The sequence below is a fragment of the Schistocerca cancellata genome, chromosome 9, assembly GCF_023864275.1.
Source record: "Schistocerca cancellata isolate TAMUIC-IGC-003103 chromosome 9, iqSchCanc2.1, whole genome shotgun sequence".
NCBI classification, from domain to species: domain Eukaryota; kingdom Metazoa; phylum Arthropoda; class Insecta; order Orthoptera; family Acrididae; genus Schistocerca; species Schistocerca cancellata.
In genome coordinates this window covers 205,686,949-205,703,368 of record NC_064634.1, presented here as the reverse complement: position 1 = coordinate 205,703,368, position 16,420 = coordinate 205,686,949, and the positions used below count along the sequence as shown (strand labels likewise).

The window sequence follows — 16,420 nt, the reverse complement described above, 5'->3', positions numbered from 1 at the left end:
AAATTTTTATTGTATTTGTTAATGTATTTTTGTGTGTATTGGCTAGAAGCGCTTCATTTGTTTTACGGACCCGGTGATGTATCCTACATTATTCGTTGTTGTTTTGTTTGCTTAGTCGCCAGAATATCTGCGTAGTCAATATGATGATCGATAATTCTAACAGATGTTGTAATCAACTTTTTGAGCTCTGTTTCTAGTATCTCTGCATGCACAAACTACTAAACAAATTGACAAATTGGACATGTAGTTTGACGAAATTTTTTAATGCAAGATTTCAAAAATAAGCAATGTTCATTGAAAATGTACACTAATAATTAAAACAATGAAATTTATTAAGTAAAAGATTATTAGATTGTTATGTACTGCTCGACTTTTGCCAACCGATACGGTTGGCTCTGTTATGTTGTTAGCGTCAAGATGACGTGGCGGCCAATGTGATATACATGGTATAATGTTCGCTCACCCTGATTACGCAGGCGCTGAGAACGAACATTTGATCTGTGACTTATGAAAGTAGATGAATCGCGCATAGTACGTACACAAATAATTACTTCAGAACTTAAAGAAAAGTTAATAAACGTAACAGATTCGTTCTCGCATCAAGTAATTTTTTTTTGCTTTTCTGATAAGTATTTATTTTGAGAGTTTAAATTAAGAGCAATCTCAGAATTCTATTTTGCGCATATAACATATATTTTCCGAAATTTACATGATTATCTGTGTTTTTACAGGGCTGTTTCATATTTTCCGACTATCCCGTATTACCTCCCAAGTACAAAGTGTTTTAATGCTTTTTCAGTGATGAGCTTTTTTAAAAATTTGTTGAAGAGAAACACAAATACTTATTGCCCAATAGTTGCAGTTTAAGATAAACGTGTGTTCCAGAGTTATGAATGAGTTCAATTTGGAGATACAACTACAAAAGTAAGTTGTACCCCGTAATACCCGAACTTCATCTATCAAAAACACAAATAAATATAATTAATAGAACAAAGTGTTGGTCCTGAGATTCCTTTTCGTCAAATGCCCAAAATTTATCTTATGTTCGTAGTCAAAAGGTGTACCCAGATCCTACTGTCACCCATTCTGATTAGTACTTAGTCTATCAAATCACACTTGTATGTGAGAGGACGTTATCATCTCCCCGTAGTGCATACATATAATTTTATGGCAATATTATTTATTATACACTTATTTGGTAGACGATTTACTTCAAGTTATTTACGCACAGATAACTGCGTGGGGCATAAACTGTTTTCTTTTGCGAACGATATTAATCGTGATGTTACAAGTATTTATGGAAAATTTGGGCACTGTTAGACTGGTTTTCTGTTGAAAATGGAACATAATTTTTTCTTTAAAATTGTGTTTTTGGCTGTTCTGACGTAGAGCGAGTATATCACACTGATATGAATGTTATCACTTTACATACAGCTATTATCATATGCGTTTAGTTATTGCAAGAACTGTCCTCACTAAACATTTATTATCCATACCTCACATCACGTTTCGTGTAATTTTTTCCACGTATTTCGCATCATTTTCGTCTAAAACATAATATTTGCTTACGAAATGAGACCAGACACTTCCAAATTTCTGGCTAGATGCAAGCGTTCATGAGGCCGCACGGCAGGAAGATAAAAGGCGCTTAATTCGGCCCATCACGTTACATCAGAGAAGTATGGATCCACTCTTTAGAAGTGTCACCCGTTCAATTCAAGCTGATTGAGAAGTTATCAGTTTGAAACGGGTAACACTCGTCGGCCAATAGCGAATTTACAGCGGATACTGTTTCTAAAGAGTGGATCCATACTTCTCTGATGTAACGTGAAGGGCCGAATTGAGCTCCTTTTATCTTCCTGCCGTGCGGCCTCAAAATCCTGTCAAACAGTGAGGCAGTACTTTTTGAGGCTGGCGAAGTACAGCGTCATTCATAAGTATCTCTCGGCTTTTAGTAGACGACTGCGAGAAAATAACAAGACATGTAGAAAATACACACGTATCAGTGCATAGAATATCTCTACAACTTTTAACTCAAGTTACATGTGCTCAACACGGACATCATTCGTGATGCGACAGACTTCAATACAATAGCCAAACTCTTGCAATACGCGTCCCAAAATGTCAAGGGTGATGTCAGCGACCATATTAATTATCCTTCCTTGCAACTCTTCCAAAATTAAATGGCAGTGAAGGAAGGAACACACGATCTTTGACATAATCCGATGATAAGAAATCACACAGAGCTAAGTCAGGTGACCTTAGCGCCTAATGAAGAACAGGGAAGCACGTCCATTTTAACAATGAGGCAGTTAGGCATTTGAAGTAATCACGAACGTATCAAACGAAGTATGATGGAGCACCATCTTGTTGCACAATGAAGTCTCCACTGCCTTGCTGTAAATGTGGCATGTTCATGTACACGAAACCAGTCACAGTTTTCTCCGCAAAGAAAAACTGTCCATAAACTTTTGAAGAGGGCAAAGCAAGAGAAACGTTAATTTTAGGTGAATCGCGAATGAGCTACACAATGTCATGTGGTTGTTCTGCGCCCCAAACAAGCACGTTATGTAGAGTCATCTTTCCAGGCACATGAAACATGGCTTCTGAAACCCTGGAGGTATGAATAACCCTGTAATAAATCCGAGCGGCGGCTGTTTTAAGCCCAAAGTCCTACACTCAGAAGTATGCGATCAGTTATCAGCAGAGCCCGACGGCCTGCTCTCATCAGGAGACAGACACGATAGTAACAGACTAAAAGAAGTGAACACGTCGGAGGCGTTGTTGGCGCGCCCTCTAGCTGGCAGCAGTAAGACGCTGGAAGCTGGCCAAGGGCATCACCGGGTGCTCTGCCACTTTGCAAAACGCATCTCCTGCCATGGGTGTCCATCCCACTCCACACCAGTCAGTATCACAAATGTCCTTTCTTAATTTCCTTCTTTTTCCGTTTGGCATTATTAGATATCGTTTGTGGCATTGTTAGTAGCGTTTGGTGCCTGGATGCCCTTCCTCATTCCACTACTCCCCCCCCTCCACCCCCCACCACAACTATCAGAAGGAGTCTGCGTATCCTATCTGCCAAGTGCAGTTCAAGTTTGATAGCGTTTTTATTTTTTTATAAATGTCGGGATACTGTGTATCTGATGTTGTACGTGGTTACCAGCGCGGAATTCACCTAGATGGATGAGGGAAACCGACTAAAAATCACATTTAGGCTCGTCAGCTCCCTCACCTCCCTCTTCCTTGTCTCTGAACCACGCTCGCCCCCCCCCCTCCTCCCCCCCCCCCACCGCAATTTTGTTTTCTTTTGTTTTCTGTGTGTGTGTGTGTGTGTGTGTGTGTGTGTGTGTGTGTAGCAGGAAGACTACATTCACTGATACCAACGGTCAACGTGTCCATGACGGCCGGAGTGGCCGAGCGGTTCTAGGCGCTTCAGTCAGGAACCGCGCAACCGCTACGGTCGCAGGTTCAAATCCTGCCTCGGGCATGGATGTGTGTGATGTCCTTAGGTTAGTTAGGTTTAAGTAGTTCTAAGTTCTAGGGGACTGATGACCTCAGATGTTAAGTCCCATAGTGCTCAGAGCCATTTGAACCATTTGAACCAACGTGTCCATGGCTCCTCCTACCCCACAATTAAGGCTAGATACGTCTTCTCAAAAAAAAGGGTACATATGGTTCTGTCGCCTTCGCTGGTCTGTTTCGTAAAATTGATATATACAAAAGGTTGACTTCTCATATTCGACACACCACATATGTAGCAAAGTATTGGCGGTAGCGCAGGTGGTGTCGTAGACGAGTGACTTGTTCCAATAGGAAGCGCCAAAAAATCGAAAAATTGTTTGTCACCATCACGGTAAAAATGCAGCATAATCAAACCCTTGACCCATATCACTGTATTCATCTTATTACGCGGATAAAATGTCATACCTGGTATAAGAAGGAATGTCAGAGTCACTCTAGGGCTTATTCACAGAATGAGTGCCAAAATCAGTCTTATCAACCTGCATACCTCCATGGCAGACCCACAGCGCTCATCTGTATCAGGTAGGTGGTACTGGGGACACAACACAGAATCGGCCATATTGTACGGATTCATATATCTGATGTCGACCACCGAATACCAGGCCACTCTGGCGTTGGATTCGAGAAGAGCGCCTTGCACTGAAAGCAAGACCACTGGCAAAGTAACCGAGGATAGACAACTTTCAATCGGATTTGAGGAATGACCTCACATCATGTGGCAACAAATATTATGGGCCCTCTGCAGCCGCTCACTCAGAGGTCAGTGCTGACATAAGGCCACAAAAAACTCCTTAAGACGAGATGGTTGGTTCAAATGGCTCTGAGCACTATGGGACTTAACTTCGGAGGTCATCAGTCCCCTAGAACTTAGGAGTACGTAAACCTAACTAACCTAAAGACATCACACACATCCATGCCCGAGGCAGGATTCGAACCTGTGACCGTAGCGGTCGCGCGGTTCCAGTCTGTAGCGCCTAGAACCGCTCGGCAACTCCGGCCGGCCTAAGACGAGATGTTGTCGGTGAAATATGCCACGTCGCAATGGAAGGTTTGAGAGAAATGGGGCCAAGGCCAATTCTTCAATATGAGTTCCTGTGAAGCTGTGCTGGCGGTGGTTCCACCTCTTCATCATCGTGGTGACATATAGAGCAGCTGCTCTAACTCTCACATTGACCATACCGAGACCATCCTTTGTGGCAGGGAGCGTGAGCGTGTCGTATCACACTTTGATGACCATTCCTGCACTGGCAAAGTAACCAAAGATTGCTTGTAAACTGCACGTTACCATCTTTGGCATTGGGAGGATCATATCCAGACCATGGACTACGTTCAACGATCGCAGAAAGTTACTACATACATCCACATGTGTGCCTTGTAAGAGATGGCTATAGGTAAGGTGTGCCGTCCCTCGACTGTCACACATAAAGATAACTCCCAAACATTTGATTATATTCTGGAGTGGCTATGGGGCCAAGCTTGTTTCTGGGAGGCCACTGCCAATGGCCAAGGGCCATACAAATTGAAGCCTTTCAGTTGCTACCAAGGCTGAGAATGAGTCCGCCGGTGTACAGCTGCTCAAGGAACAACTTTGAAGGAAACAATATCATTGTCTGAACAAAAAAATTGTGTACATGAAAAATCAGTCTAATTAATTCTCACACAAACATCGTATGATTTTGAGCTATGGTTTCGATCGCCCCATGTTCTAAAGGTGGAAAGTGGGGAAATGTCACTCTGTGACCACAGGGTAATATTAACAAATATGTTTCTAAAGTAATAGAGCGACAGTGTACAGACATCCAGTTATAGATAAGTTTCGCGTCTAACTGCGTGAAACAGTAAATATTTTAAATGAGTTAGTCAAAGTCATCATTTCCTCCCAGTCGTACAGAAGCGCAACATAACATAGATGTTTTAGTACGGAGTACGAAGTGACTAACTTTCAGTCTGGAATATTTTATGTGCCAACGAGTTATTTACGCATAGCGCCATATAAAGGCAGGCAATTCTTCGAGACGAACTGGGCGGATGACGTACATATTTATACATATGGTTTGCAAACCGTAACTGGTGGAGAAGGGGTATTACTTAAAAGTTTCATAACTCATAGAAACCATTATTTCAAGAATAGAAATTTGAGCGGCAAAGGAGGCTGTTTGCTATAGCACGACTTTAGGTGAAAAAATTATAATTTTAACAGATTCTAGAATTTGTTTGCACAATCTAAATCACCGAAAGAGAAGTCTCAAACGGCAAAACAGCTAACCTAGCATGGATTAAGGCTCACATAGGCATACAGAACTAATAAATAGTTGATCTATTGGAAAAGCAGAGCACTGAGGATGTAAAACAAAGATTTATGGAAATTCCTTACGCCGATTTAGCTCACAGTGTATCACACTTCTATCAACGAAGACTGAAACTCTGGATTAGATCATATTGAGAAAAGGGCAGGCACGACGACACTATCAATAGGTCCTTACCTAGACATAACTAGCACAAACAAAATTTTTATCTCTATAAAATGATCAGTTCCTTAATCACATTTCCATTCGGGAATTATTCGTTTGTAGCACAACTGTTCAGGACTGGAATCATAAGTTCTAGGTACTGTGATAAGCACTAGTAAGAAATTGCTAATGTGGGATACTTACTCCTCGGGTGCTGAAATTCTCAGAGCAATGCAAGGAAATGTATGACTCAGCGATGCAAAAGAAAATTCAATTACAAGCCAGGGTTGTGGATATTTTACGCAAGTTTGACGCTTCCATACATTTAGCAACACTTAAATATGTACTCATTACTTATTACAGGAAAACAATAATATTTACTCGTGTAAACTATTTTATTAATGAAATATATCTTTCTTCAAAAAATAATTTATATCTGTGATTAAAAATGGTTCATGGAATTTTTCATTGATATATGACTCGAAAATTTATCTTGTTACATGTTTCTCTAAAAGTTAGTGCACAAAAGGTACAAACCCGATGGCATAAAAAAACCTGTCCAGTTATGAATATTCACTTTAGAAGTGTACACTACTGGCCATTAAAATTGTTACACCATGAAGATGACGTGCTACAAACGCGAAATTTAACCAACAGGAAGAAGATGCTGTGATATGCAAATGATTAGATTTTTAGAGCATTCTCACAAGGTTGGCGCTGGTGGCGACACCTACAACGTGCTGACATGAGGAAAGTTTCCAACCGATTTATCATAAACAAACAGCATTTGACCGGCATTGCCTCGTTTAACGTTGTTGTGATGCCTCGTGTAAGGAGGAGAAATGCGTACCATCACGTTTCCGACTTTGATAAAGATCGGATTGTAGCCTATCACGATTGCGGTTTATCGTATCGCGACATTGCTGCTCGCGTTCGTCGAGACTGTTAGCAGAATATGGAATCGGTGGGTTCATGAGGGTAATACGGAACGCCGTGCTGGATCCCAACGGCCTCGTATCGCTAGCAGTCGAGACGACAGGCATCTTATCCGCATGGCTGTAACGGATCGTGCAGCCACGTCTCGAACCCTGAGTCAACATATGCGGACGTTTGCAAGACAACAACCATCTGCACGAACAGTTCGACGACGTTTGGAGCAGCATGGACTATCAGCTCGGAGACCATGGCTGCGGTTACCCTTGACGCTGCATCACAGACAGGAGTGCCTGCGATGGTGTACTCAACAACGAACGTGGGTGCACGAATGGCAAAATGTCATTTTTTCGGATGAATCCAGGTTCTGTTTACAGCATCATGATGGTCGCAGCCGTGTTTGGCGACATCGCGGTGAACGCACATTGGAAGCGTGTATTCGTCATCACCATACTGCCGTATCACCCGGCGTGATGGTATGGGGTGCCATTCGTTACACGTCCCGGTCACCTCTTGTTCGCATTGACGGAACTTTGAACAGTGGACGTTACATTTCAGATGTGTTACGAACCGTGGCTCTACCCTGCATTCGATCCCTGCGAAACCCTACATTTCAGCAGGATAATGCACGACCGCATGTTGCAGGTCCTGTACGGGCCTCTCTGGATACAGAAAATGTTCGACTGCTGCCCTGGCCAGCACATTATCCAGATCCCTCACCAAATGAAAATGGCTGGTCAATGGTGGGCGAGCAACTGACTCGTCACAATACGCCAGTCACTACTCTTGATGAACTGTGGTATCGTGTTGAAGCTGCATGGGCAGCTGTACCTGTACACGCCATCCAAGCTCTGTTTGACTCAATGTCCAGGCGTATCAAGGCCGTTAGTACGACCAGAGGTGGTTGTTCTGGGTACTGATTTCTCAAGATCAATGACCCAAATTGCATGAAAATGTAATCACATGTCAGTTCTAGTATAATATATTTGTCCAATGAATACCCGATTATCATCTGCATTTCTCCTTGGTGTAGCAATTTTAATGGCCAGTAGCGTAGCATACTTACTGTGTTTGACAAATTCCTTAATTGTTTTCCGATCAAGTAGGTTATCACGTGCGTGGATCATATTTAAGCAAACTCGATATTCATTTAAAAATTTGTTTCTTCAGTAATTTCGGTGCAAAAATCTAAAAATACAGATATAATCCGTTTTATGTTACCTACTAATATCACTACTTTGTAGAGGCTAAATAGTAGAATGTAAAAGCAAACAAAAAAGATGTCGGGTCTTTACACACCGCTCTAATTATCGTATCACGTACTGGGACCCAGCACAACATAAGTCAATGCACTGACCAACATTAGCTCTTTTAGCAGTCTAAGAGATGTCGCGCAATCGTGCTTTGTGTCATCTGCTTTAACGAAAGTGTAATCTCACTGTAGATTCGCACAGTACACTTTCACGCTCCTCAGGCTTGCTAAACGAAAGCTTGAGCTGTTCGTTCCCTCAAGGCACAGCAACATTCGTTACAGAGTATAAGGAAATGTGAAGTATTTCCTGAAATCTTTTTGAGAAATTCACAAATTTATGAGCCACTGAAACTCAATCTTCTCTATTGATTCATTCAGACAGGAATGTTGCCTACAGTGTCGCTGCATCGTTTCTGCACTCACATACGCTTGAATACGTACGTAATTTGGCATCATACTGTGGGCCTACAGTTGTTGTCCGGGTCCTTTTAGGTACATAGTTTAATAATGACAAAATAACAGACAGGCTAAGATACGGAAAGCTAGAATTGGTTTCCATTGTCAATTTCTGCTTCGCGAACGATCGAAATCTGCCTTCGCATATTCTATCTTCCGCTATGACGTCATCGCCTGTGACGCAAGAGCCTTCAGTTATGCAGCTGGATCAGCGGCCAAAATTCTCTCAGCCTCTGTGACAAACACCAACGTCACTGTTGCTACGTTTTAAGCTCGTAATCTGTAGTGGAGGGCTGCCAACATGGCGACGCAATGCGAGCGCACAACGGGAAACGGAGAGAATCGAAGCGTTTGCAATGTGGTGCTACAGACGAATGTTGAAAATTAGGTGGATTGATAAGATAAAGAATGAAAAGGTTCTTCGCAGAACTGAAGAGTAAAGGATTGTATGAAAAACAGTGCCAAGAAGAAGGGACAGGGTGGCAGAACGTGTGTTAAGACATCAAGGAATAAGTTCCATGTTACTAGAGGGGGCTGTAGAAGGTAAAAACTACATGAGAAGACAGAAACTGCAATGCATCCCAGAAATAACTGTCATATGATGCAAGTGCTACACTGAGATTAAGAGAATGGCACGAGAGAAGAATCATTGGCGGGCCGCATCAAACCAGTCAGAAGACTGATGCAGGGGAAAAAAGTTGGAGGAGGAGGCACGACAAAACAAAATCATGAGAAACAATTTTATATGTGGGCCATCCGCTGCTGTTGAAGGTCATGATGAAAGAAAACACAGTTGGCTACTGATAAAACAAAGTTTTAACCAACCGCACTACCGGTTTCACGTCTTACACCCGCATCCTCACGTGCAACAAAAAAACTTAATCCATCGTAACTGAACACAAAGTTCTTAGTCAAGGTATCACAATTCAGAGAATATTGGCAGTTGCCTAGCGATTCGTTTATGGTTATCACAATGTCCTCGCGTCAGCTACGTGTGTGTGTTGTTCAAGGGGAAGTTAGTTTTCAGAACGCTTTTGTGTTATAAATCCTTCCTTTAACAAAGAAACTGTTATTAATCCTTGTGAGATGCTAGGAAAAGTCTGATTGATGGTAGAGGCCAAGGATGATGTGCTAATACATAGAACCTCCCTTTCCCTTTAAGACTGAAAGACTTGCTTGTAAGCACCTCTTCCTTCCCACCTCTTCTCCCCCCGTCCCCCTATACTATCCGTGTGTAACCACATCCTGCGTAAGGAACTCTTTGGAAGTACACTCAACGGCCAACGTCACATTTTATTTGGACTCTGCAATAATTTTACTGCAGATCCCATTGCTTTACATCCCCCTGACCTACTGTGGGATAGCCGTGTGTTTCTAAAGAAAAATTACCGAGTGAGCTGGCGCACTGGTTAGCACACTGGACTTGCATTCGTGAGGACGACGGTTCAATCGTGCGTCCGCCCATCCTGATTTAGGTTTTCTGTGATTTCCCTAAATCGCTTCAGGCACATGCCCGGATGGTTCCTTTGACAGAGCACGGCCGACTTCCTTCCCCATCCTTCCCTAGTCCAATGAGACCGGTGACCTAGCTATTTGGTGTCTTCCCCCAAATCAACAGCAACCCTCTACACGAAAATTATTATTTTCTCTGAACAATGTGAACAAAGATGTTTGTTGATATAGAAATTGCACGACCGAATGTATGGGGCGGACTGCAAGTATATTCGACTTAAAAACGTTATTGGCTAAAAAGCGAACTGCGCTCCTGGCACTACCTGGGAACTAGCACACATGGAAAATGGTAGCAGAAAATGCCATCGCGGACAAGAGGACATTAACGTCATTAGATACTGTACGTGGTCGACTGAAAGGAGAAAAGGCATCGGTACTGATGAAGAAGGCGACGTAGTGGGCTTTCAAGGTAATGTCGAACGATTTAAGGGTGCATAATTTATTCAAAAGGGAATAATATCTGAGTTTGTACTTCAGGAAAGAAGGCGTAATAATCTCACAATAGGTATTTCGTTGCCGATGGGCGTAAAAGTAAAACTAGACAGCGGTTTCTGCGACAGTAATGTTCTTGTTGTTGTTGTGGTCTTCGGTCCAGAGACTGGTTTGATGCAGCTCTCCATGCTACTATATCCTGTGCAAGTTCCTTCATCTCCCAGTACCTACTGCAACCTACATCCTTCTGAATCTGCTTAGTGTATTCATCTCTTGGTCCCCCTCTACGATTTTTACCATCCACGCTGCCCTCCAATACTAAATTTGTGATCCCTTGATGCCTCAAAACATGTCCTACCAACCGATCCCTTCTTCTAGTCACGTTGTGCCACAAATTTCTCTTCTCCCCAATTCTATTCAATACATCCTCATTAGTTATGTGATCTACCCATCTAATCTTTGTAAGGTGTCAGGCAAATCCAACACCTTCCATGAAAACCCTGACATGATAAGCAAATCCAGTAGTATGTCACATAGCTCCGAATAAATCGTGACATTAAATTAACCAAAGTAATACGAGTAACGAGTGAGCAAATGGAATACCACAGACTAACACAAGAATGCCTAAATGCATGTCATACCTTCCCACCGTGAGACAGACGCAGTTCCGAGGGGAGAAACGAGAACAGAAGCCGAGAGCAGAACCGTGTTAAGCTGGAAGGCCCTACGATAAGGGACGGAGACCCACGTTGCCAGCTAACCGCTAGGACCACCCGAGCCGCAAGTTTGAGTGTGAGACTTTTTCGTGCCTCTGTTACGTCAGGACCACCCCCCAGCCCATGTTAAAAGATAGAGCCCTCCATAAGAACAGTATAGACCTTACGATAACACTAAAAGGACCACACCAGCTGCAAGTTTTGGCGTGAGACTTTTTCGCGTCTGTTACGTTGCAAACTTTAAAAACATTGCCCCACCACGAAAAGTATAACGTTTCTCATTGGATAGACAGAATTTTTGTAGGCGGAGCTTAAGGTTAACATTGAGACCCTGATTGGTCAGATGAAAACACAGCCAGATAGTTTTTTTAAACCAACTTCAGTAAATTGTAGTAAGGAGAAGTTAGGAGGGAGTTGCTTCCGAGACGACGAGGCGAGCGGAGCTGTGCTGCACGCCACCCCCTGACGAACACCGACAAGGTAATGAACGCATGCGATGCTGCATAACAGCGCATAAAGCTTCACTCAGAGCTGCAGAAGTCTCATCTGTTACACCCCCTTTTTGCGTAATACTAGTGTCGATCGTCAATTAAAGCTCATGGTGTTCACATTTGCCACTTGAAGTAAAAATCTGAAACGCGATGATTTTTCTGTTATATAGTTATTGAGAAGCCACATCAGCCACTGTAATTTACGACAAGTTAGATAAGTAATTAAAGATAATTGAGGGTCACTGTAGACCTTTTTGATAGTTTTCTCTTTTGTGAAACTTAATTTAAACCTAGATTATAGATGTGATATGGCATAGGTCATTCTTCGATCCATTGTAGAACTTGGAAACCCATTCAGGGAATATTCGTTCACATTTTTGTTGAACGCAATTGGTTTTTACCATCCTGTATTAAAAAATTTCCTTTTATCAATAGTGCAATTTATAAACAATGTTTTGTGAGTAGAATAAAATTTCCAATGGTAGACTTAACTGCTTTTTCGACGTTATTTTACCAGCTAACTAAAAATAGGAAAGCCTTGAACCCCTTCCACTAAATTTAGTTAGTATTAAGATTCTTTTATAGGGAGTGCAGTGGAGCTGACGCTGAAATAATTAAGTATTTGGTTATATCATCGCTAGTCTCACTGAACTCTTCTGAACTCTACATGTCATGTGTGGTCTGCCGTCTCCTTACCAGCAACAGGTCCCAGGTTCAAACTAGTCAATTGCCTAAAAAACACGCTGAGAGCGTCGTTGCGCGAAAGTGGTAGGGAGACACGATATAGAACAAACAGACACCACGCAGAATGTTAGATCTTCAGCATTCTTCTGTAGCACCACATTTAGAAAGCTTCTATTCTCTTCTTCTCTAAACTGTTTACCGTCCATACTTCACTTCCATACGTGGCTACACTCCATACAAATACTTTCAGAAACGACTTCCTGACGCTTAAATCTATACTCGATGTTAACAAATTTCTCTTCTTCAGAAAAGATTTACTTGCCATTGCCAGTCTACATTTTACATCTTCTCTACTTCGGCAAACATCAGTTATTTTGCTCCCCAAATAGCAAAACTCACTTACTACTTTAAGTGTCTCATTTACTAATCTAATTCCCTCAGCTTCAATGACAGTAATAAGAATTATAAAATGTAAACTTTCACGGCCGGAAATGTGACAATCCGGGCTATTATGCCAGGGTCGGTTTAATTTGTTGTTGAAGCGCAACGTTTCGTTTCCTTCTGCGGAAGACGTCTTCGAGGCGGCTTATAGCTTTTTCGAAGGTCCACTGCACACTTTGGCTCACTACTAACCCGCGAGGAAAACACCCGAACCTCCATGACACTGGAGTCAGAGGGGGTGAACCCAAATCCACAAAACACCCGAAAGTGCCATTACCCGATTTCCCAGAAACTTCGCTTAGTGAGAGATGGGTCAAAATAGGCGAAAACGTGTCTCGACTTGTCCGTTAATACTCGATCGTTTCTGAGAAAACGACGGTCGAAGTTTTACAGGTGCTTTACGTGCCTTTTAGCGAGCAATTAGTTCAACTGAAGCGGTGGCACGGCAGCTAGCGTCGCGGCTTCATCCCTTTGCGTCCCGTGTTCCAAACCAGAATATATTCATTTTTTTATTTATCTGTTTTGATTTATCTATCCATGTACACAGAAGATCACTATGCGAAAGTTTTCCAGTGTATACAAATAATGCCATCCTTATTCGTCTAATGATTGTATGGTGAATGAATTGAAAAGAAAAAAGACAATAAATGAATGGAAAAATTATTTCAAATTGTTGTCGGTGAAATTCCAGTTGGCGTCTTGATTCATAATCAATTGGAAGCACCAGTTTTCGGTAAAGTGATACGTTATGCGGTTCGTCGCAAAATGATTGGCATCGCGTGATCATCAACAATGTAAATGACGTTTCTTTGCCGAGTGAGGTTCATACGAAGTGTCCCTGCGGAAAACATGCCTTCGCACGATGTTCGTATTGTTCGGAATTTCTGTGTTTCTAATTTGTCTTCGATCAGTATCATTCAAGACAATACATAAAATCTTTCTGAAGAATAAACATAAAGCCGGCCTGTGTGGCCGAGCGGTTCTAGGCGCTACAGTCTGGAACCGCGCTGCTGCTACGGTCGCAGGTTCGAATCCTGCCTCGGGCAGGGATGTGTGTGATGTCCTTAGATTAGTTAGGTTTAAGTAGTTCTAGGTCTAAGGGACTGATGACCTCAGATGTTAAGCCCCATAGTGCTTAGAGCCATTTGAACCATTTTATCCCCTAACTTGTTACAAAAAAAATTCGTGCAGTGTACTTCTACAGACATGGGAAGATAACTGAAAAATAAAATAAAATAAAATAAAATCAATAAAAACAATAATCAGGTTTCAAAGACGGGGCGCAAAAATGAAAGGTTGCGATGCTAGCTTCTGTGCCAGTAGTTGGACTAAGCTCATTGTACGTTGGAAGGCATTTAAAGTACGTCGAAAGCTGTGCCTGTCTCTTTCTCAGAAACTGTCGAGTATTTACAGACAAGTCGAGAAACGTGTTCGCTTACTTTGATTTCACTTCCAGTGAGTGAAGTTTCTGGGAAATCGGGTAATGGCACTCGCCGTGTTCTCCTCGTTAGCTACGCAGTGTGTCCTAGACGAGGACTAAATGGAAAGAAATTCATCCAATCCATATGTGGCATACAGCAAACCAGTGCTTAACAGTATTGACTAAAACCAGTCTTGGTTGCAAGTTTTGTTTTTTATTTTTGAACGACGCGTTTCGCCTTATTTAGGCATCTTCAAGTTATCTTAATTTGGTATTTGTTAACAGTGTCCTTTAGCCAGTGTAGCCAAAGGGCATCGTCGAAAATATCAGGCCAACATCGCTATCTACATCTACATACATACTTCGCAATCCACCATACGGTGCGTGGCGGAGGGTACCTCGTACCACAACTAGCATCTTCTCTCCCTGTTCCACTCCCAAATAGAACGAGGGAAAAATGACTGCCTATATGCCTCTGTACGAGCCCTAATCTCTCTTATCTTATCTTTGTGGTCTTTCCGCGAAATGCATGTTGGCGGCAGTAAAATTGTACTGCAGACAGCCTCAAATGCTGGTTCTCTTAATTTCCTCAGTAGCGATTGACGAAAAGAACGCCTCCTTTCCTCTAGACAATCCCACCCGAGTTCCTGAAGCATTTCCGTAACACTCGCGTGATGATCAAACCTACCAGTAACAAATTGCTTCGTTAAACTCAGTAAAATGGTGGTGCATTATGCTTACTACCTGAGCCCCCTGCTTATCCTGTTACTCACTCCTGAGAACGGGAACGCGTTATGCAGACCTTGGTGTCACTCGCGTCCATCTAGAAAAATTTTACTGAGTTTAACGAAGGCGATGTTGGCCTGATACTTTCGACGATACCCTTCGGCTACACTGACTAAAGGATTGTTTTAAGAAATACCAAATTAAGATAACTTGGCTGGCCGGAGTGGCCGAGCGGTTCTAGGCGCTTCAGTCTGGAACCGCGCGACCGCTACGATCGCAGGTTCGAATCCTGCTTCAGGCATGGATGTGTGTGATGTCCTTAGGTTTACGTGGTCCTAAGTCTAAGGGACTGATGACCTAAGATGTTAAGTCCCTTAGTGCTCAGAGCTATTTGAACCAAGATAACTTGAAGATGCCTAAATAAGGCGAAACGCGTCGTTGAAAAATAAAAATCTAAATTTGCAACCAAGACTGTTTTTAATCAATAAATTGAAAGAGGTTGATTACAGATATCGTTTTCGGAGGCCTGGAGGTTTAAAAAAAAAAAAAAAAGTTCAAAATGTGTGTGAAATCTTATGGGACTTAACTGCTAAGGTCATCAGTCCCTAAGGTTACACACTACTTAACCTACATTATCCTAAGGACAAACACACACACCCATGCCCGAGGCAGGACTCTAACCTCCGCCAGGACCAGCCGCTGGGGGTTTCGCTCAGTACCGTAGTATCGCAGTTGTGGTTGCTGCTGTGGATCCGGTAAACACTGAAGAGCGCAGGGAGCCGGACACTCACCCTGGTGATGAGCAGCGGCGCGCTGAGGTCGGCGCCTCCGACGAGCCGGATGCCCCAGGGCGTGCGAGGGCCGTCGCGGCGCAGCGTCACGCTCACCGTGTGCCGCCCCATCACAGCCGGCTGCTCCTCTCTGCTCTGCTGCCTGCCGCGTCACACACCCACTCACGTACACTGCAGCGTGGGGCGCACGCACGCACACACACACACACAAAGCACACTCACTCTCGCGGTGCACTCCGGGCATGGGCAACAACTTCTACCCAAATTAAACGATATGAAAGTCTCAGTAATGAGACTTCCAAACAGTAGCACTTGTTGAGTATAGAAAGTTTCGAAAGCACAGTTGTAATGAAAATGACAGGTAAAACCTTGCTCCGCAGCTCTGCACAGAACTGTAGAAAATCGCTTACTTGACGTCTGTAAAGGCTCTCTCTCTGCCCTATTAGCACTTCTACTCGATCTCGTGATGGATATACGACGGTTGGAGCTTTAATAGTGGCAACTACTTATTTACAGCTCGTACAAAATAGATACCTGTTTCAAAGTTTTACTGACCTTCAAAGCAGACACCATCATTGTGTATAGCCCGTTGCC

At 42.8% G+C, this 16,420-nt stretch overlaps 1 protein-coding gene across 4 annotated transcripts in view; it reads right to left on the bottom strand.

Annotated features, from left to right (window-relative positions):
- The window catches only part of LOC126101567 (PDZ and LIM domain protein 3), a 384,428-nt gene extending 368,460 nt beyond the window's left edge, over positions 1-15,968 (bottom strand). For all 4 annotated transcript variants that reach the window (XM_049912213.1, XM_049912214.1, XM_049912215.1 and 1 more), the window contains exon 1: positions 15,827-15,968. In XM_049912213.1, the coding sequence (XP_049768170.1) occupies positions 15,827-15,937 (111 nt within the window). In that variant the 5' untranslated portion in view covers positions 15,938-15,968. The remainder of the gene's footprint in view (positions 1-15,826) is intronic.
- Between the last annotated feature and the right edge of the window lie 452 nt (positions 15,969-16,420).